Below are 23,337 nucleotides of genomic sequence, written 5' to 3' on the forward strand. Positions count from 1 at the left end.
TTATCGAAAAAGGCCTCAATGGGCGTTTGCTTTAGAATATCTGAAATCGAAATATACATACTTACATGCAATATTGGTTTAAATGCTATAAAACATGGTACATGAAACATAATAAGGTTAAAGTAAATTAATAATAAAGGTCGTATTTGGACCATTTTCAAAAAAAAATATATATATATATATATATATATATATATATATATATATATATATATATATATATATATATATATATATATATATATATATATTATATAACTGTGTGAATTCTCCATACGATCAAAGCGCATAATGCTCTTCTTTCCAAGCAGCATATAGCAGTTGGTTAAAGCGATCTCAACTGTTTTCTTTATATGTCTCCTTAATCCAGATTTGACCAATACAGATTCAGGATTAAGTCGGCCAATACTGGTTTACTTGTTTGAACTCCATATTGAAAACGCTCAATAACTTTGGACTGTAAAACTTTGTTTCCATTAGATCACCGAGTTTCAAAACGAAACCTAGTGAACTTCTGACGACAACGACCCGGAAAACACAAATTTACTTCAAAGGAAATATTCACATTAATTTTGACATAATTAATTTGATGTACTTATTCTTTAATCTTTGGAAAACTGATTAAAGTAAAAGTTAGCCTATGAGCCAATGGAAACTTAAAAAAAAAAGATTAGGCGGCAATGGAAACTTAAAAAGAGACTACGAGACAATGCCGAAAATGTGTTATAATAATCATTTATCTAGTCGTTGTTATCCATCAAACATGTAGTGATTAAATAAGCCTATGGCCGAGCTTACATGGCATGGACTTTGTTAATTAAACAAAAGATGAGAGAATTTTAGCTTTCTCGACATCCCGACTCAGCTAACTCATGGCCACGAGTTAGTCAGCCAATCCATTTTTTTGGCACCGCTCTTTTTTTAATTGCACTCCTCTTTTATTTAGTTTTGCACTCCTCTTTTTTCTATCTCGTGGCCACGACATAGCTAACTCGTGGCAACGAGTTAGTAAGTCGTGGCCTCGAGACACTAAGTCGAGACAACTAGAAAAAAGAGCAGTGCGATTTAAAAAAAAAAGAGGCGTGAATGTCACCTCTATGCCAAAAAAATTGATTGGCTGACTTTCTCGTGGCCACGAGTTAGCTAAGTCGGGATCTCGAGATAGCTTAAATTCGCTCCTATTTTCTTTTATTCACCCTGCCTTTATTTACTGCACCGCTCTTTTTGTAATTGCATTCTTCTTTTATCTAGTTGAGCACTTCTTTTTTTTCAATCTCGTGGCCACGACATAGCTAACTCGTGGCCACGAGTTAGTAAATCGTGGCCTCGAGATACTAAGTCAAGGCCACGAGATAGAAACAAGAGGAGTGCGATTTAAAAAAAAGGAGTGAATGTCACCTCTATGCCAAACAAATTGATTGGCTGACTTACTTGTGGCCACGAGTTAGCTAAGTCGGGATCTCGAGATAGCTAAAATTCTCTCCTCTTTTGTTTTATGCACCCTGCCTTTATTTACTGCACCGCTCTTTTTTAAGTGCACTCCTCTTTTATCTAGTTTTGCACTCCTCTTTTTTCTATATCGTTGCAACGACAAAGCTAACTCGTGGCCACGAGTTAGTAAGTCGTGGCCCCGTGATACTAAGTCGAGGCCACGAGATAGAAAAAAGAGGAGTGCAATTTAAAAAAAAGAGGAGTGAATGTCACCTCTATGCCACCGTAATACACTGCCAAAAACCCATTTCCGATATTTGTGTTCGATCGTGCCCTTGCGAAAGTCACCCACGTCAGTGACACAGGTGGTTAGCGTGTGGCTATGATGTTAATTAGTGAAAACATCATTTTGAATGATAAATAATCATATAACGAAAAATTAACTTTTCTGAAAAAAAATATTTCACTATCAAATATATATATAACAAGGTATGCAACTCAAAATCACCCCAAAACGGGGTGCATCGCTTTGAACAGCCATATCTTCATCAATTGTGCAGCGATTTTCACGATCTCGGTCTTATTCAACGCAGAAATGAATTTCCTTTCTGGAAATGTATATGTCTTGCAATATTTTTACAAATGCTGGGTCACTTTTTAAGAAATAACACGATACACACCACGCATGACCCAGTTGACAGTGATCATGCATTCTTTATGAATGAAATCTCCAGTTGTAAAGACACACCTCCGTATTGGACCAATGAAATCACTCGTATGTATAAAATGTCAGTTAGTTAAAATGTATGTAAACAAAGGTTTCAAACGGCGCTGGACAGTTAGTCTTGATGCAGAATGTAACGACAAGAACGGTAATAATGTTTTTTTCATACGTTTTATTGAATTATGGTTTCGAACTACATGAACTTTGTAGGGAAGTTGCCCTTTACTCCGTGAAGATTTCAGTCTTAAAGACAGCATGATCACTGTCAACTGGGTCATGCGAGTTTGTATCGTGTTATTTCTTAAAAGTTGACCCAGCATTTGTAAAAATATTGCAAGACATATACATTTCCAGAAAGAAAATTCATTTCTGCGTTGAATAAGACCAAGATCGTGAAAATCGCTGCACAATTGATGAAGATATGGCTGTTCAAAGCGATGCACCCCGTTTTGGGTTTTTTTGAGTTGCATACCTTGTTATATATATATTTGATAGTGAAATATTTTTTTTTCAGAAAAGTTAATTTTTCGTTATAATATGATTATTTATCATTCAAAATGATGTTCACTAATTAATATCATAGCCACACGCTACCCACCTGTGGTCAGTGACACACTGTATGGTTATCAATAGTGCGCATGCGTTGTAATTCAATCACATTTTATTCATATTGATTTTTTACTACACCTGCGTAAAGTGACCCCGGGTCAAATTAGTATCATAATAACAATATATATTACGCTGTGTATACATAATAGAATAGACATATGTTTAAAAAAAAAATACAATTATTAAAGGCTATTTTTTTTTTTTGAAAATATAACACCGTATTAGCATTGCCGTGGATATGCCCCTTTAAAGCTGATGGACAGGTCGCGCTTAAATTAGATAATTATGTTGACGAAATATTGGGAACCCAGTTAAGCCAGTCTACCTGTGCCAAATACAGGACATATATTTTAAATGCGTGCAATTTATCTATGTCATAAGACCTACGGTATGTTAAGCTCTTATGTATTTCTTTATAAGCACTATTTCAGTGTAATTAACGTCATAACATTAGTTAAATGAAGCATGTATTATTGGATCTTCGTGATTTTTAAACATATTTAGTTTACATACGGAAGTCTTTTGAAGCCATGTTTGGTTTTTTACATATCGTAAGTGTAAAAAAGTGCCCTAATGTCACGATGCATATGCTTGAGATAGTATACGATTTTCAAAATGTAAACACTTGTTTTATAAAATCAAAATTGGTTGCATTTATGATGGCTATGAAGGTCCTCAATTACACGCATTAAGTTAATTAATATTGTTGATTTTACATATGACTGTTTATAACTTCTTAACTAACGTATATAATAATAATGATGATAATAATAATAAGAAGAAGAAGACGAACAAGAAGAAGAACGCCTCAATTTTACAATACATAAAACAAACATGATCACACTGATAGGCTTCTGTACTATTTAAAGGTGTTGTGTAATGTATTGGAATGTATGCCTGCCGTTATTTGCCATACTTAAGTTGCACACGGGTCTTATTTCAGAGTAAAAGGTAATCAAACTGAAAGGGCGACAGAGACCAACATTTGAAGCCGAAGCAAAAACACTGATGACATCTTGAAAAACCACCACCGTTTATGGTAATACACTTTTGAAACATAATTAACATAATGACATATAGTGATTTCAGGTTAACTATTTTTTAGTTACATTACTTACGTCAAATTATATTCATAATTATCACATTAATATTGCATCGCCATTTAATATATATTTATATATATATATTTGATGTTTTTGTTTTTTCAATCAAAATGCTAAAATGTGGTAACTAGTAATGATGAGGACGTTTCAACGGAGTTTGTCTTATACAGAATGGCGTAGACGTTCCACCACCGCTGTATGCCAGCAACAGAAATACTCTCATTGCCATCATTTTAAAAACGTCTACATTTCACGCAAGATATGTGCCCGCCAGATATGTTTCTAGCATACACATTATTAGTATCGCCAATGTTTCTACTGCAAATATACGGACTTCAGTTATTTGTAGAACGTATTCGTACTAGAAACATCCTTTTGATTAGGTTTGACGATTTAAATAAGACTCAACTAACATCGTTCGTAAAAGTCAATGGCATGAAGTGTTTTTTTCCAGTTTTTGAATTTTTTTAGAAACCTCCTCCCGATGCTGATACCCCTGTTCAAGTCACCGTAACAGAGATTATGGACACCCTAAATTAGAAGACAATGACCGCAGTAGCCCAAGGCAGCCAGAAAAAGGACAGGCATGATATAGGATAGGAAATGGAAGGCAGTCAATATTCAACATTCTATAAATGTTTACGACACTCTCAGATGTTTTGTCAGTGTAAATGTCATAAAAAAGAACACGCAGTGAGACATATTGAAACGTAAATTACAACTTATCCATAAAGGCCAAATACAATATAATTATATTAGATATATTTAGTACAAAAATACGAACATTCAAATCTTAAGTGGTGTTTGACAAAAACTCTACTGGTAACTTTGTTGGATTAACAATCAAACATTGTATTCTTATCACTTTTAGAATGTGAGTAAATTTAACAATTGACGCCACAACCCTTGCTGATTTATGTCGAAAAGGATTGTTATCGTTATATCTTAACCATGATAAACTTTAGCACTGTTTGAGTCGTTAGGAAAATACGACAATGATTAAAAATAGTATTACAGTAGCAAAAAAAAAACGCTTGCATAATAAAATAAGAACATTTCTAAAACGGTATCAGAACAGAAGTTCTATTTAACACCCGCTAGTCTCTACTTGAAGGGAAGTGACCGATTGCCCATCAATGAGGGACATTGCGTCAGCACTACATTGTGAAAAGTAATCAGGAAAAATCGAATGTAAATATGTCCATGAGTTTAAAATAGTGAATCAAGTATACAAAAGTGAAGATTGAGAGTCCAAGAAGTTTCTGTTGACGTCAATGTTGACCAGGTCTGCCGATGACATGTGTTCGTGTATGCCCTCAACAAATGCTACCGTTACGCCTTGCCACTGAACTTCTATTCCCATGTCACGGAACAGCAAACGGTGAAATGAGATCATGGGTGATCATCACTTGATCAAATACTTTATATATTAAAATGACTTTTTGCTATATATATATCCAATTATTCGCTCTGGAAACGAAGCGAACTATTAAATCTGAGAGTTATATGTGCTCTTTCTACCGTAAGCGAAAAAGAACATCATGATATTATGTTCGATTCCAATTTACTTCACAGTTAATATGTCTTGTCTAGGTATGTTTAATATATACATCAATTTATTGTTTTTTTTTGTACAAAGAAAAAAAATACTGTTTTTGTTTTAATCCTCCTTTGTATTTAAATAGTTGAAAAGACCATCATTACTCGGCATTAGCATGTAGTTCATGTATACGAACATTTTGGCGACAAGTAGATTATTCTCACTTATTATTGATATATTGTTGAGTTGGCTTAGAATAATATTTTTTCTTATTTGTTTACATAATCTTACTTTAAAACTATTTGAGCTTTTCAAATCTTTCGACACTAATTTCATCAAATGTGCACTACAGAGATCCGCAAATTGTATGGGAAATAAGCTCACAAATAGCTTGTATGTCCGCTCCAATTAACTGACATGCGTTATCTTTATTCACTTTTCACGTTCATTCAAAAGTGTTCAAGCGAAATAATATGACAATAAGATATAGCAGCAAAAACAAAATGTATTTCATATTTCACCAAAATACATTATTCCCACCGGCGCCTCTATTCAGCGACATATACCAACAGTTTGCTATTCAACACGCGCTTAATCGTGACATAATATGAGCTCGGCTACAAACCAGTCAACTTTCTTTGCGGTGGTTAGTGTTAACCTATTTCTGATTCAATTTGTAGTGTGTTGCCTTACCACAGTGTTAAAGCGGTGACGCTACCTCTCCGTTATTTATCTATCAAAATGCACAATTACTGCTATGTAATATGTCACTCACCGTTACATAATGATGTGTTTAGAGACAAATTACAAAACAAGAAGGAAAACAAACAGTTTCGACGTCTGTTTTTTGACAATGTAACACCGACAAAATCATTCGAATAATTAAGCTGTGTAACAAGCTTAATAAGCGTTTGTCCTATGTACAACTGCAATTATAAACGCAAATGAAATGATTGAATTCAAATGATTAAATTTCAGACATTAACACAGCGTTCAATATTGCATGTGAAAGTTGTATATATATTGTATGTATATGGTTGCTTATTATTCTCTTTAACCTTCTGTTTATGCTCCTGATATTACATGTAAATGTTCGTAACAAATGTAAATGCTGTCATACGGTAAGTTGGGCAAAAAACATTTATTTAGAGGAATATATGTACTCTCCGGTAGTTTTTTTATGAGGTTCTTGTCTCCTCGACCCCACCGCTAAAGTATACGACATTTGACAGCGTCAGCGCTAAATGTGTTTTTAGTAACGAGGTTAATATACCGTTTACATCAATAACATAAAAACGTTAATCTAGGCGGGATTCGAAACATATGCGGTAGTTCACAAGTATTGTCAGGCGATCTTTATATAAGTAAACTTAATGGAAATTATTGGATGGATCAGCCGAAAGATGACGCTGGGCAGCCAACAAGAAAAGAATTGTACAGTCCCGTCTTCAAGTCCGTTGTGGACACCCAATATCCATAGATGATGGACATCAGCGATCCCCAAACAATATGAAAGCTAGTTCACATAACCACTGCAAGGATTAAAAGACTTACAGTAAAATGATCATCAATATAAACTCAGCATGTTGTTTAAAGACGGTTACGAAAACATTGTACTGTAGTTTTAGAATACATACTTGAAAGATCAGTATAAGTAAAATAGATATGGAACATAATACTAAGGCTTCATGTTAAGTTTTTGTACTTTATAAGTCATAAACCTAGCATAAACTCACAGGACAAAACATGTCCCAGTACCGGGTATGTAATGTAGTTTATAATAAATCTGTATATGCCCTACGAAATATTTATAGTATATATCTTTATCTGTCAGACATGGCATTAATGTAATTAGATATTGGTTAAAGATAGTAAACAAACATGATCTAAATATGTAAAACTTGTTTATGATATAATGTTCCGAGAATTAGAAACAAACCCCAATTACAGATCTTGGGTCTACATGTTACAAAGTATGTTAGGTAATTATGGTTTTAACGATGTGTGGCTGAATCAAGGGGTTGGGGATGTAGACATATTTTTTTTTTAATTAGTAAGAGTTAAAGATATGTTTATACAAAATTAGAAAACCCTATTGAGTGAATCAACTAGAGCAAAATCATACATATTAATATCCGATTTTAAATTTCAGTCATCTTTAAGTGATGTAAACATTCGAAAAGACAGAATGGCCGTCTCTAGATTTAGAGTCACTGCACATAGGCTTAAAGGGGCCGTCCAACAGATAAAGCGTCGTATCGACGCGATTCGATATTTTGGGAAACTACGAGAATAGCTTATATAGCTAAACAATACATCCGCTCTGAATATGAGCGTGGATGGTCGAGTGGTTTAGGATGGAGGCTTTTTACTCCAGGACTCCAGGAATCCAGGGGCCAGTGTTTCGAGCCCTGTTGAGGGTTACTTTTGTTCCTTTTTTAAAATTGTATTCTTGTTTTTTTACTGGAGATTTATAGTTCACGTGTTTACATTTATCAATATAAAGCATTTAAAGCATTAAATGACAAGCTTCAATAAATGCCAAAATCTGTTGAACGGCCCCTTTAAAGTCGAAACGGGCAATGTCAAAAACCAATAGCTTTTCCTTATGAAGAAAGAAAATGTCCGTTATGCAATGTTTTAAAAGATAAGTACCACTTTGTTATGGATTGTACATTATATACTGATGTAAGCATATTTAAAACCATGTTATTACGTAAGACTTAATATGTTAAAGTTTATAGAAAATAGTAATATTGTTAGCAATTTGACTATGTTTATTTATAAAACATGGAAAATAAGAAATACTTATAATACATATTACGATTATGGTCGGATTTTTGGTATAGATTTTTACATCGCCTCTCGCTGTATATTGCATTCTCTAAAATAACAATATTTCGTTTTGACAATATACCGATTTAGTTTTGATGTTTATAGTTTGAATGAGCTGTGACTTTGTTTTATGTATATTTTATTGACAAATCATGTATACTCACGATCGTATTGTCTACTGTATTATCAAATAAACTGTAAACTGTATAAACTGGCTAAAGGAGAGGTTACGATTTCCACCTACGGCATGGTTACCGGATCGCACATATATTAATAAGTTACCTATGTTTATGTCATAGTAAAACATTGTATATAGCCTGTATTGTCGGTATCTTACGTTCATAACACACAGTGTTTCAATTACATAAGTGAATAGAGATACAAAACATAATTCGATGAAAACATACCAGTTAAGATATATTAACTGTTTTCTCTTGTATCTGAAAAACAGTACTTTGCAGCTAAATACATGATATATAACTTCAATATCTATGATGTTTGATGAAATCATTTAGACTCGTATTTTAGCGATCGCTATTGATTTATAACGTAGAGTGACTATACATGTGATATTTTGGTTATAGATAGAACCGATTTAACACCGTGTAACCTTATCGATCGGTCGAGCGTTTTGCGTCGTAATCTGACATAGATTGATACTAGACAAAGCGGTAGGTTTAATTCGCTTTTGTTAATAAATATAAACATTAAGCTGATATTGATATGTCATGTAATAACATATCATTATCTATACATATACTATCAATATTTCGTAGGGCATGTGCATATTTATTATAAACTACATTACATATCAATATCAGCTTTATATGTTTATCTCAATTGTGTAAATCATGCATATCTGTGTAAATCTATTTGTATATACACTGTTGGCATTGTTCTACTATGTAAAATAATAATTTGTTAATTGCAATTTCATATGTAAGTAGCATTAGGAAGTATCAAAAAAGAATGTATGTATTGTTTTCAAACAAATGAAATATAATTTCTGACTTATAAAAGTGTAACACAAATATTGGTTGGTTATGGATAATCATCAGTCGAAATCGGTAAAATAGTGACGTTAGTTGGTTTAAAAATAGGTATATGCACTGTAAATTTTATTGAAAAACAAAACAGTTCGACGAGTGTCGTTTGTGTCTGTCACAGTATTTTTGCTAGAGTGTTGAAATTATTAGACGTGTGTTAAACTTTTCATCGATACTTTTTGGTGGTTAGGGCGTTCGCTTAAAAAGTGAGCGATCAAAGGTTCAAACCTAACACGGGGCATGATCTGACATGGCTGCTTGCCTACCCAGCAGCTATTTAAATGAAGGTCTACCGATTGCCTTAATGCCAAGCAACTGACATAAAGGATAGGTTTAGGGAGTTAATATGTTCAAGAGCAAATGTGGCTCATACGTCAAACTGGTTCTTTATTGCGAGGGGCGACACTAAGAAAGAACATGTTTGTACTGACATACCGTTTAAAACGCGCTGCTATTTTCTAAAGCTTTAATTGAATCTTGGTAGATATTGCTTCCAATGGTCCCAGCATGGTATTCAAGTAGAGGCACAATGTCTTATTCAACTCTTTTTCTTGAAATTATAATTATTAAATGCTATTCCTTTTTTTTATATTTTAATTGAACAATTTCATGGTATTGTTTTAAAAAGAATACATACATATGTGAACAACTCCCTGTGAAAATGAGGTCTACAATTATTTTTTTCTAACATTTGTTTGTATTGTAATCAGTAAAGGCATTATTGCCTTTCCGAAAATATGTAAAGTGAGTAGGTTTAACATGAATAGTTGTGCTATGTTAATTCAATTCTTGTTAAATAACTGATGATATATATACTATTATTTTATCGATATTACATCATGTTTAACCGCATGACAACAACTTCACGGGGGCATGTGCATCTTCTATACGTAATATTTACACGCTGTTAGTGTTGATTTCCGTTTGTATTTTTATTTGTGACCTTGATTATGCAAAGGGACTGGTCATGTGTGCGATATCAAGTTCATCACTTCTTCTGTGAAGCTATTTAAAATTCCATCCATGAAACAAAAGACGGTTCTTGGAAGTGCTTATGTTAAAGATTGTTCATCAATACCTGATGTGAATACATATACCAACGTCAAAGTCATTATTCAACCCGTAAAGTTGTCACCCCGTACACTGGCCTATCCATATACAAATGATTGCATGATCTGTTTTTGTTCGCCATTTTGTTAACCTTACCAATATATTGTGCGTCCAACTGCCTTTACACTATGAAATGACAGCAAAGACGTCTCGTAACACCTCTTGCCAAACCCGCAGTAAACAGTTTGAATATTATTGGTTGGCGTAATAGTGCTCACTAAGTTATTGATAAAAAAGTCCTAGAAACAAATTTTAATCCACGCATCATCATACAAATGTTGCATCGGTAAAACGATATACCTTGAACTAAAGACCGTCCATAATAAAGTACTGTTCCCGATTTTTCTCCACAGATACCACTATAAATCGTATTTATACTGTACATGTATGCAGTTTTGAAAAAGGGGATAAAGAAATTATTTTTTTGAAAACGATAATTGCTTATTATGTTTCTCATTGTCACTCAAAACATTTTATATTCATATAAGATATAAGATCTTTCCGGTAAACATACTAATAATTATTATTAAAAATAATTTTGGGAACAGTAGTCTAATGGTAGGACGCTGGCTTAGGGATCTAGAGGTCCCAGGTTCGAACCCCGCCCTTACCACTGGAATTTCCTTGAGCAAGAAATTTATCCCACATCTGCTTCTCTCCACCCAGGTGTATAAATGAGTACCTTATGACCCGTTGATCAAAGAAAAATGTAAAGCGCCTCTGAACGCACATCTCGAGTATAAAAAGGGCGCTATATAAATGTGGTATAATTTTTTTTTGTCAATTATATACACAATTATTAGGATAACTGTACCTAGATAATATTTATGCTTTTGTTTTTGCACAAGAATGTACCCCAGAATCACGACAATGTCAAAACTTTGATAGACCTTCCTATTGTATAAATAATATTATCACATGTGTAATACAACATTTTTAAGCGTTTTGATTGGCTTAGTTTGCGTTCATAAACCAATCGTATTTTGTTACTTTGCTGAAATGACGTTGCAACGTCAAATGACGTCACGAAATGTCAAGAACATTCGGGATTTGTCATTATGTTTGCGTACATATTTATTTAATTTGCTCATTTAAAATCATGTCATGAAAAAGATCTGACACTCGTTGTCACATCATACCATATTTTATTAAACTCGTCCAGGAAATTCATTAGTAAGCTCGCCAAAGGCTCGCTTACTAACAAAATTCCTGAACTCGTTTAATAAAAAATTATATGATATGACAACTCGCGCCAGATCCTATATTTCCTTCTTTGAACTCTAACATCATTAACACACACACACACAACCATTGTGCATTAGTTGTTTGTATTTGCACGAAGGAAACGTTGCAACAACATACTGACTAACATGCAACAATGTACTTGCATTTAATCAAACAAGTTATTATAACGTACATGACATGTTTACACAACAACTATCATATAGGCTATCGCCTTGATGATACGCTCGCTGCTGAGTGGCGCAGGGAAGAAAGACGTTACCGCAGAGCACATTGGCGGAGTTTCATATACGAAAAGCACAATAGTAGTTCAATTAAAGGCAGTCTGTATGTTTCTTTCAGCTGTGTAAACTCGTATTCACTTTCCTTTTTTTAGAGACAGTGTTGTTTATGTTTTCTTTGGAGTTTTACATGTTTTGTTGTTCATCTACATTGTGTCGTAAAACTGAGTATAACTATGTAAATCAGTCAGCAAGAAAATATATAACGCTTACCTCTTTTGCCAACAGATGGATGCAGACCATTTAAAGATTCAGTAAATTGTACGCTGTGCTATAGAACATGAAATCTTGCTTACATAAATTGTATGCTGACTTAGTTATATCACTTGAGCGAGTGAAATAACTTAAACATGAGAGAGTGATGTTGTGAATTGCTTTAAATTACAAGAAGTTATACTTTAAATTGTAGATTTATCTAGAACAAATCTTGAGTTTGAAAGGTAACGCAAGTCTGGTTCCCTCTTTTGTCTTAATTGCGAGACGCTGGACTTTGAATAACATATCAATTATCGTACACAGTTTATTAACGCAAAGTATTCAAACATATGTACACTCATAGATGAAACAAATAGAGACTACCCCTTTCCAGATACCAGATGCCAATTATCATATCGTGAATTGAAGGCTGATGCTATCAAAACAATGACCAATTTCGACTTTTAATTATTTTTTCATTTTTGGAAGATTGCAAAAAATAAAATACCCGGGGTATTTGAATATGAGTTAGTGATAAGCATTGACCGTTCCAAGGCGGTGACTCCAGCCTTATTCTACTATGTTTATATGTTGTTTCGTTTTGTGCCGTACTGTACCTTTTATTTGACAATTGCTTCCTTGCCGTAAATAAAGGACCACAAAGGTGTGTATGTTGGGAATGCAATACTGCTTCTGGAGTTTTACTTCTTTATATTGATTCAAATATTCGGCCGATTTTCGACGAATACTCGAATATTCGTTCACATCCTTATTGACAATGACTGACCTATGACACTTACATGAATAGAACTTTTGCAAAGAGCCATGTCTTTTGATGTCATTTCTCATTCATTCAACTTTGCAAACATATTTAGAAGTTTCAAGAATATTTGCGTGCGCGTCTTGATATTTTGGTTCATTTTTTGTTCTTCAACCTAAGCGGATTTATGACCCGTTTGATTTACAAAATATAAACTCGAAAAGTATTGCTCATAGAGTGATGCTTCTTCACAAACCCATACATCAAAGTGTTAACTTGCATTTTTTACGAAATAAAATTTTTCGCATATTTTGACGTTATGAAATTTAATTGCGACACGAAGCTATTTGGTTTTGTATTGTTTGTACCTCTGGAAGTATTTTGCCAGAGTGGCGAATATTTTATAAACATATTTAACACCATGGCAATTTATGCAACATTTTATGTTGTCTCGTATTTTCTTATATACCGAGTGAGAGTCATGACCCACTTTAAGCAACCAATTACTTTTTGAATGTACGGACCTCGAAAAGAATTACTCATCATGTTATGATATTCTTCTATTATCAGAAAAAATACAAGCATTTGCTGCTTCTTTAATAAATAGTGTATGTACACCTAAATATAGTGTCTATATATTACTTGTTTGCTCTTTTCTTTTTGGTTGTTAATACGTACACGTTTGTACATAATGTTTGAACACTTTCATTGTAGTTTGTGTTTATTTGCATGATTGTTTTTTTTTTATTGTACTGATGCACTTTGACTATACTTTGTTAACTTGTATGTAAATGGTAAAAGGCGTTTTGCCGATATTCAAGCAAAAATCTTGAAGCTTGAAACTATTATCATACAGCCTATGAAGTCGTAAATTGATAATGTATTCGTTTTGAGTACCACTATGAGACAAAATTGGAAGGCGGATGTATCCTTGTCATATTGACACGTGTTTAGTTTGCTAGCTATTTTGTTGTAGGTCGGTCATTTAGTTACATTGCGCCGTGAAATTTTGCCCATCGACGGGTGTCCTCAAATAAAGGCTTTCACAGTGGTAGTAATTTTGTTGAGTATAAGTTTCTTCCCTTTTTGCAATCACTCAATACAAAAATTACATAGTTGTTTCCCTTTGTTATATTTCGCCATTACAGTTGACAAAAAAAATAATTAGCAGAGAGCATTTTGTTTTTCTCATTTTCATCATTCCAGGGTAATTTATAAGAATGATTTTATGGTATTCTCCTTTTATAAAACTTTGCAAAGAACTTATTCAAAATTTTATGATAGTGATTTCCTTGGTAAATACATCATGGGCAAAAAATTAAAGTGCAGTAGTGGTCGAATATTAATCATCAAATTCAACCGTACATTTGTGTATAGTACTTAATTGATTAAACAAAAATGAAACGTGTCAATGTATCTAAGATTTAAAATATTCGATGTATATTTCAGAGAATAATGGTGGATTCTGAACCACCGGATAAACGTGCCAGAACTGATTACTCATTATGCCTGGTTTGCCAGATTGACAATGGGGACAAACTTGTTGATACGACCTATACAACGTTTAAGGACACAACATATGATAGTTTGCTTGAAACAATCCACAAGAGAGCTGCTTTGGGACACCAAGAATATGTCATCATTAAAAAACGTCTCCATAATGTAACATCAGAGATTCTGAAGCATGAAGAAGCATCTTGGCATTCAGCATGCCTGGAAAGAACAATACAAAACTCAAAAAGGGATTACAAAAAAGCCGAAACCCAGATACACGGACAAGCAAGAAAACGAGGGCGACCAAGTAATATTTATAAATTATATATAATTGTTTATCTATTCCTATGTTTATATACTTTTCACCATGGTGAACTCTTAATGAAACCCCTGTTATATTTCTTGAAGGTGGGCCTTTTTAAAATGCATGGTCACTAGTAGTTTTGCAGCTATATGCTTATTTTAAACAATCTCAACAGAAATTAACGATCTTCTTTAACATTAATTCATACGAATGTTCCTCGGTTTACTTACGCTATGTATATGTAAATAAAACAAACAAGGCCGGGAGTTGGGTGGCCATTATTTAATATGACGATAAACAGATGATATTGCATCTTTAAAAACAAATTCATATGATTACAACATAATTTCATAAAATGAGCCTCAAACACAAACATAGCAATATCTTTGATCAATTGCTTTAAAAGGAATGGGTAAATCACAACGTTTAGCTTTGTATGTGTAAGCTCACTGCTCCGTCAAAACTTTCATGCCATGGGTCATGGGTCAGGTAATGGACTTATATGCATTTGGTTCTTAGTGAACTTTACACTTTTTTCAAACGTGCTTGCAGATGCTGTTAAATTTTGTAAATAACCAGTATCTTAAATCCAGGAGTTCCCATTCTTTATTCTTGTTGCTGCACTTTGTAACGGGGGGGGGGGGGGGGGTGCGGTATCGTCATTTTTCGCTACCTTTTGTCACGATTGTTGTATAAAGAACGGCTTCACATATTCAACTAAGGTTCATGTATTATTGGCATATGTGAATAACCATTAACTGCAGGTCATATGTCAATTTTGATCTCAAAATACCAAATGCTTAACGAGTAATGGAATCTTTTCGATTATATATTTTCGCTCCATAAAGATTGTTATAGAAAATGACTTTGGTTACTACTAATAACGTCATATACGAATTGGTTACTCAGTAATGACATTTGCGGAACGTTGTTACAATCCGTAAACAATTACCCAAGAATTCGTAAAACATTCGAATATGTATTATTCCACATTTACAACATAATGTTTTTATGTTTAACTTAGATGAAAATAAATACATTTTTATATAGTTGAAGTTTCTGTTGTGAACAAATATTCTATAAACATTTTTTCTTGATGGTTTCTAACAATATGAGACTTGAATATGTAATATTTCATGTAAAACGGTTCCACATTTTCGATATAGGTTATAAATCACAAACAGCGTATATTACCCATTTAAACTTGACGAATACTGGTAAGTATGTGCAACATTTTTAAATATCAGTGCAGGTCCGTTTCTTTGATTACAAAGCTGTATAAATTTAAAGAGATATGTTCACTTTGGAGTTGTTTTCCTTAATGATATGTTTCTGATTTAACTTTTTACATCATTTCATTCTGCGAGTTTGACATAGTTACATACAGGCCTAGTTTGACTTTGGTTGTAAACCACACAGAACTGACATAGTCATGGCCACTTTTCAAATTCCCAAAAGTCACTGTTTCCAGACGCATTCCATTTAACAAAACTCCAAACAAGTCTTCGCTGCAATATTTGAAGAGATGACATGGCATATACAGTTTTACTCTCGATATATTGATCATGACACAAGTCTTGATTTATGCACATTTGCATCTGTTCGTGTTCATATAACAAGCCGGTTTATTAAATGGCATCTCTTTAAATTATTTTTTTATTAACTTCAATTAGACATTGTGCAAGTATACTTGAATTCAATAACGAAACGAAAGAACAGTACTGTTACATCAATATGGAACATAAATATTCATCTTTCCCAGCAGAAATGCATTGCATTATCAGTGGTTTGTGTTCATTCAATATAACGTATTGTTTTGCAGCGTTAGTAATGGCGTTCTATCGCAAAGGAAACAAGTGTGTGATTATTGAATCATAACGGAGCAAACCGTTTGATAGGACGGGATCAAATGTGTGACCTTGTTTCAGGAGGTTCATTGAACTATGTATTTCCACGCTACACGAACCCACTGAATGAATCAGAATCCCCAAATGAAGAAAACGCTGGAACAGAAAACCAGACATCACAGGACGAGAACAACGCAGGTTTGTCATTGTTTGTTTTTACAAGTTTCCATGATACAAAATACACTGCTATGATACGTTAACTCGATAGAGCAATGGACTAGTAGGCCATTGAATATGATGCAATATGCGTCAAAAGCATGCACTATTGACCGACGGGTTGCCTCACTGATTTGTTTAAGTGAATGATATTACCTGAAAGATAACATTTAACCAACAACTCTATCGTATGATTGAAAAGTATGAGTCAAGAGCACACAGGGTAAGATAAAATAATGACAAATAATGTTGATGATCATAACATGTATGCAACTGCATAGATCTAATTATTTGGTTGGCATATTTAAATGTAGGGTTGTATGCCCTATTCACTTTTTCAAAAAGTCGTCCTTAAATCTTAAATCGAACAATACGTGATAATTCGATTGTATTTTATTATAACAGACGACATAATGTTATGAGCATAATTACGAAACTTAACGATAATTGAAATCTAATGTAGGAGTAATTTTAGATAAATTGGTATTATACATATGTCATTTAATATTGCTTAATACATATGTGTGGTTTATTGGTGTAAACGTTAAGCCTCTAAATAACGAACGAGTTTAACTTGAAGACCCCTTTGGAGATAAGATCGATGTTTGCTACATGTTTTCAGTATCATTATTTAGTTTAACTAAGAAATTAATGTTGTGGCTAAAGATCGGAGTCTACGGTATGAAACTTGGTCGTTGGCGGTTTGCTCTCCCTTAGAGTAAATAACTCGTGAAAAAAAGACAGCGAAAAGACAGTTGCATATGTTAAGTTTCGGGTACTTTCCATCATATCACAGGGCATACATATCGATTTCCTGTTGTCAATTCAGCCTAGTATGCTCTTTATAAAAAGGTAAATTAATAAGGGTAAAAAAATGCTAAATGCGTTGATGTTTCCTTAAATATTGATAAGTCCTTAAACTATTTGATAATTTGCATTTATTGGTAGCAGTTTAAGTTGCAATTCGGGTTGAAACGCTATAAGGCTAATACGTATTTACAATTAGTTGTATTTCAATTGCATATCAAAACAGTGGAACAGAGTGGTATGTACCTGAGCAGATCAGAGGACGTTGGTCATGAAAATAATCTAAAATGGAAGGTATATAGTTATACTACTACAATTTGAATCCAATTATGGTGAAAAGTATTTGTTTCGAATCGAACGCAAACTCCTTTTCTTATTGTTCAGCTTTAACAAGAAAACAAATAAACGTCCTGTTAATACATGTACCATACATTTAATTTTCGTCTTTAATATGCAGAATAATTCTTGAAAGTTAAATTGACTGTAAGCAGTGTTTTTGTGTCGTCAATTATGCATTGTTTGTAATTTATTTTATCAGGCAGCAAAATATCCAAAGTATGCGGATGCTGACAAAAGATTGGCAACTTACCACGGATGGCCGTTGGCAGAACCTAACCCGAACACTCTTTGTGTCGCTGGATTCTTTTTCACAGGTATCAAACAAACAACGAGTGTGGATGACACAAATGAAACTCCAGAAAAAATATCAGATGAAAAATTCTTTACCGCTAGTTTATTTTGTTATTTAAGGCAAATGCAACTAATTGACTGCACAAGACAATATATAAAATGCAGCATTACACAAACACATAATGGCTGAAACTGGGGTAACCTCCTTGCAACGACCAATTTAATGCAAAGGGGGTTCAACCGGTCTGTGGCTAGCCAAACCTCACACTTAGCCCAGAATCGCCCACAAACACACAAGAGTAAACAAATATTAACATTGAAACACCTTAATTAAAATGTATAAGCGATAAACGAGAATAACTTGAATGTATTGCACGTTAATTGTTTTGTGATTAATATACACCAGAGCAACTTAATTAAAATGTTCTGAAGCTAGATGAAATGACAAACGTACACGTATCAGCTAAATCCCTTCTTGTTATCAAGATTTCAGAACCTAGCATCATATAGAACAAAGACCAAATCATCGTAATGCAATTCTAAAGAAGTATTATTACAGGGTGCAAATTGCCCAATTACTTATGTTGGATGTTATGCAAAGTACTAAGAGTCTATATCATCAAGATCGAACATGTTTTAATTAATAGTTTAAATCAATTTTATTTTGTTGTAAATCTATTAAATTCATTACACAGCCGAGTAATGTTGACAAACTAACCAAAATTGTTTACCATCTTTTGAAGAAAGCATTATACTTCCATTATTCAACTTATTTTGAATCTTAATACGCTAATTTGACCAAGATAATAATGATATATTTTGAATAAGGTTTCAGTGAAACCAAATGGAATTATTAAATAACAATATTCTACTATATGCAAATGCAATTTTGCTGTCAAACATTTCTAACAATATTAGTTTTCTGTATTATTTATTGTTTATTCAAGGTCATGACTTCGACTGTGTACGGTGTTTCTGCTGCGGTATCGGTCTTAAAGACTTCTCTGACACAGATAATCCACTGCTGGAGCACGCAAAACACTCGTCCAACTGTCCGTATATTATTGATTATTTTGGAAGCCGATCTGCTTTAGAAGCATATAAGGTAGCTATCGTCATAGATGAATCGTTATTTCGAAAATAAAATGTCAACAAAAACATTAAACCATAATGAATAACAAAGATTTTGATATTTGCTTATCTTTTGTCCTTACAAAGAATACATTTTTTAGTCGACCGCTACATTGCTATTTCAGACAAGTAAGTACGTAATTATTGTAAATATCTTTATTTATAAATTTAACATTTTAGAATACCTAGAAATCTTAATAATTTTATAAAGCACATATTTGTTTTAGAAATCCAAGAAAATGTGAATAAATATCCGATTTCAACGGAAATGTAAGAATTTTAATGTAATGTTTAGTCTACATAGGTATATGATTTAGAAACTAACACAAACTTGTGAAACCTCCCAACCGGGGAAATGTGTTCTAAACCTACCAACCAGGAACCACAATTTCCAGACATTTTAGAACTCTAAAAAAGCGATAAACAACTCACAAGTTTACCATCCAAAACACGAGTTGTTCATGAACATAGAACATTGATTATGTATCATAAATAAGTGCTCATTCAAATCTCTTCCATTAAAAGAAAGGAAACAATGACCCAAAAACTTACCTTCCTGCCTATCTCAAATTAGCACTCATCGAAATGTTATATTTTATTTTTAGCAAAGGTTTGCGACCCAAGATCCTGAGGAAATAAGACGCAGTCAACGAGAACTGTATGAACGACAACAAGGTAACTTTCCTACACATGAATCATAATTATCCATCACAACTCAGCACGTATCTACCGTCCAAATTCGTATATATATGTAAACAAAGTGTGTTTGGTCTAATCATGGTGTAAAAAACAAATTACGTAATTATTATCGTTATAATTAGTTTGCATTATTTTGCGCATCCAGCTCTAATTATTCATTTGTACTTAAGATGGACTTGGTCATAGTTAACCTAAAAATCTGAGAGATGTGCCTGGTAAAAAAGTTGGTTGGCATTTTTAGGCATGGCTTTTTATGTTTTTTGGTATCTACATACCCTCTGCTAAAATCTAGAGGGGATGTCACCTTCTCAGGTGCTTGACATCCTTTTAATTAGGTCAAAGGTCAATCGGTACAGTTTTCAGTTATTTAGGAGATGAAATACATAGCATTGTGATGTATAACCAACATTGACAAGTTTAAGGTAGTAATATTGTCTGAAAATGAAACTGCTTAAATCTAATTAATTTTTTATCTATTCTAGTGTTCACTTATATAGGTCAAAAGGTCATTTAGTACACTTTTATGCCAAAATAAACATGACAACCTACATTGAAAATCAACGGAATAAAATATTATGTTCAAAAATTATTTTTTAAACAATGGGATAGTTTTTTGCTTATTTTGATTAACTCTATAAACAAATTTGTAGTAAAAAGAAAAATTAAAAGGTTCCATTATATATAAAAAGAAGTACAACGTACGCTTAAAAAAAAATTGAAACTCATTTGTGTATATCAGTATCTTATTACAATGTTTTTAAGTGTACATTTTTCATCCTGTTTAAACTGCATATATTTTATAGTGCTGATCTTATCCCTGCTGACTTCATGCTTTTACAGAAAACCCAATATAGTTAACCTAATATTAGTTACTGTGTCTCTAAAAGGAAGAAACTGACTCCTAAACATGTTGGAATTGGACTAACGCTGCATCAAGCAACTCGCTCAGAAGCACTTGTAAATTTGTTCCATGCATCAAACCAGTGTTTTCCGATAGTAACAATAAGATAATTAGACAATGCTATTGCTTATAAACTTCTAGAGAAGTACAGACAAAACGGGTATTTATTCATTCCGTCCTCAATTGCGCCGGATGTCCTTACACACTACTATTTTGACAATTTAAATGTATTTGAGTGTACCCTTGATGGAAAAATATATTTCACAGTACTCACGTTATGACATGACAACCTCAAACAGATGACCAAGAAACTCCGAACGTAGAGTTTGTTGTGAACATTGATAGCACAAAGCCCATTGACAAAGAGCTTATGGATGTATAAAAAACCATCGAACACTCCAACATGTCAGCAAATAAGCGTGCAACGCCAATAGAAACATACAAGGCTCTTGATATAAAAACTTGGACAATCGATACGAAAAGAGTAACAGATGACAAAGTTTTGACCTGGCTACTTTCTCGACATTCATCATCTGGAAAACAGTCTGTACCGCTCTGGGGCGCATATAATGAAGCAACATGTCAACAAAGTCATACTGTAACCAGACCGGGAATGCCACCTATTCTGTGTGCACCGGCGGATAAGTACCACACAATCGTAACTATCATAAATAGATTTGAAGGAATAAGTAGGCATGTTAAACAGAAATACACTGTTATAACTGCTGACCAGCTATTATATAGCAAAGGCAAAGAAATATTATGGGCAAATAAAGAACGTTACAAGAATGTTATTTTCATGATGGGAGGACTTCATGTATGCTTTAATTTCCTTCGAGCGATCGGTCAACATATGGAATATTCAGGATTTGAGGACGTATTTCTTGAAGCAGGTGTATTTGGACCAAATGCTGTTACTAAGGTAATAGATGGAAAGGCATATTATCGTGCGGTTAGGGGCCATATGATTGCATTTGAGGCGAATTCGAGATTAAAGTTAAGGTATTTTCGTCAGTGGATAGAATCTAAGGAAGAAGAAATTCCAGAACTTGAACATCTAGTAAGAGAGTTAGAGTTTGCTTTTGAAATGAAAAGTCGCTTGAACCAGGATGATATTCGTGAAGCTAATGATAATCTTCTTGAAGCAGTCGATGAAAAAAAGATAGGTGAATTACTAGATAGATTCGACAAAGAGATGAGTGAAGTGAAGAATTTTTTCTATCTGGAATTCCTTCCTACATTTGGTTGACATCCTTATGAAGTTCATTAAAGCACAAATAATAGGCGATTGGCTGTTGCATATTGAAGCCTTTTCCGAGATGCTATCGTGGCTAATGGTGTACGACCACATAAACTATGCCCGTTGAGGTCCTGTATATCTAGCAGACATAAAAGCATTAGAATATGCAGCACCTGAAGTGTTCAAAGAGTTAATTGAAGGTCCCTTTGTAGTCAGGCTGAAGGAAAAAGCATTCAACGGAGTACCTGTCGACCAAGCTACTAAGTGGATGAACAGAATGTCTAAAACGACAGGGGGTATTATTGGAATTACACGACAGGACCAGGCATGAAATAGTTTTTTTATTACGTGGTCAGTAAGATCTGAGGTTTCTAATAATACCATGAAATTGTTCAATCAACATATTGATGACGAAGATATTGGAATATTCAAGAATATAGCAGATGGAACTCGTTCGAGAGTTTCTTCAGAGGAAGAGTGCATCAAGAAAATGATGCAGCTCTTTGGTTCATATGATATATTAAGAGTGCATGAAGAGGAGAACAGACTGTTCTCAATAGCATCTAAGGCAGTTGCAACTTATGATATCAGAGATGATTTATTAGCCTGTGAAAGTACCAACGAAACTTCCATATTTTCAGAGAAACGGCTGAAAGAGCAGAATGTTGAATGTTATGCTCCTATTCAAAAGGTACAGTCCAAAACATTTGCATATCTGTATAACAGTCAGTGTAAAGCAGAAAGTGAAAAAGATTGTAAAGGCTGACAGAAAGCTAATGCAGAGACTTTTCAAAGCAGCTAATTCAGAGAGAGCCGTAGAAACAGCATCTGTACTAGAACATGAACTTTCTGATGTGCAATTATCATTTGCAAAGGCTAGTGGGATAAAGCGAGAAACCATGAAATTAAACATACTCCAAGTGCTTACAAAGGACAATGATATAGTGACGCCTCAAGTTGTTCCGACAACTACTGATGCAAGTCCACACGTTACTCTTCCGCAAATATTGGAACAGTATATCACACACGATGACAATAAAGCAGACTTGGCTGAATTTCTCTCAAACGAATTGCCAAAACAGTCAGAAAATCTTCCAGCAGGACCAACTATAGTTGTAGGAGGTGGATTACTAGGTGATGTTGATTCAAAGTCGAGTACTTTTGATGCGACAAACCTATGTGTAAATCATGA

At 33.7% G+C, this 23,337-nt stretch overlaps 1 protein-coding gene across 1 annotated transcript in view; it reads left to right on the forward strand.

Moving 5' to 3' along the window:
• Positions 1-9,181: 9,181 nt before the first annotated feature.
• The window catches only part of LOC127835877 (E3 ubiquitin-protein ligase XIAP-like), a 61,262-nt gene continuing 47,106 nt past the window's right edge, over positions 9,182-23,337 (forward strand). Inside the window, exons 1-7 of the mRNA XM_052362302.1 lie at positions 9,182-9,309; positions 14,326-14,677; positions 16,603-16,719; positions 17,771-17,838; positions 18,083-18,197; positions 19,122-19,279; positions 19,911-19,980. Of these exons, the coding sequence (XP_052218262.1) occupies positions 9,286-9,309; positions 14,326-14,677; positions 16,603-16,719; positions 17,771-17,838; positions 18,083-18,197; positions 19,122-19,279; positions 19,911-19,980 (904 nt within the window). The 5' untranslated portion in view covers positions 9,182-9,285. The remainder of the gene's footprint in view (positions 9,310-14,325; positions 14,678-16,602; positions 16,720-17,770; positions 17,839-18,082; positions 18,198-19,121; positions 19,280-19,910; positions 19,981-23,337) is intronic.

The sequence above is a fragment of the Dreissena polymorpha genome, chromosome 6 (assembly GCF_020536995.1).
Source record: "Dreissena polymorpha isolate Duluth1 chromosome 6, UMN_Dpol_1.0, whole genome shotgun sequence".
NCBI lineage: Eukaryota > Metazoa > Mollusca > Bivalvia > Myida > Dreissenidae > Dreissena > Dreissena polymorpha.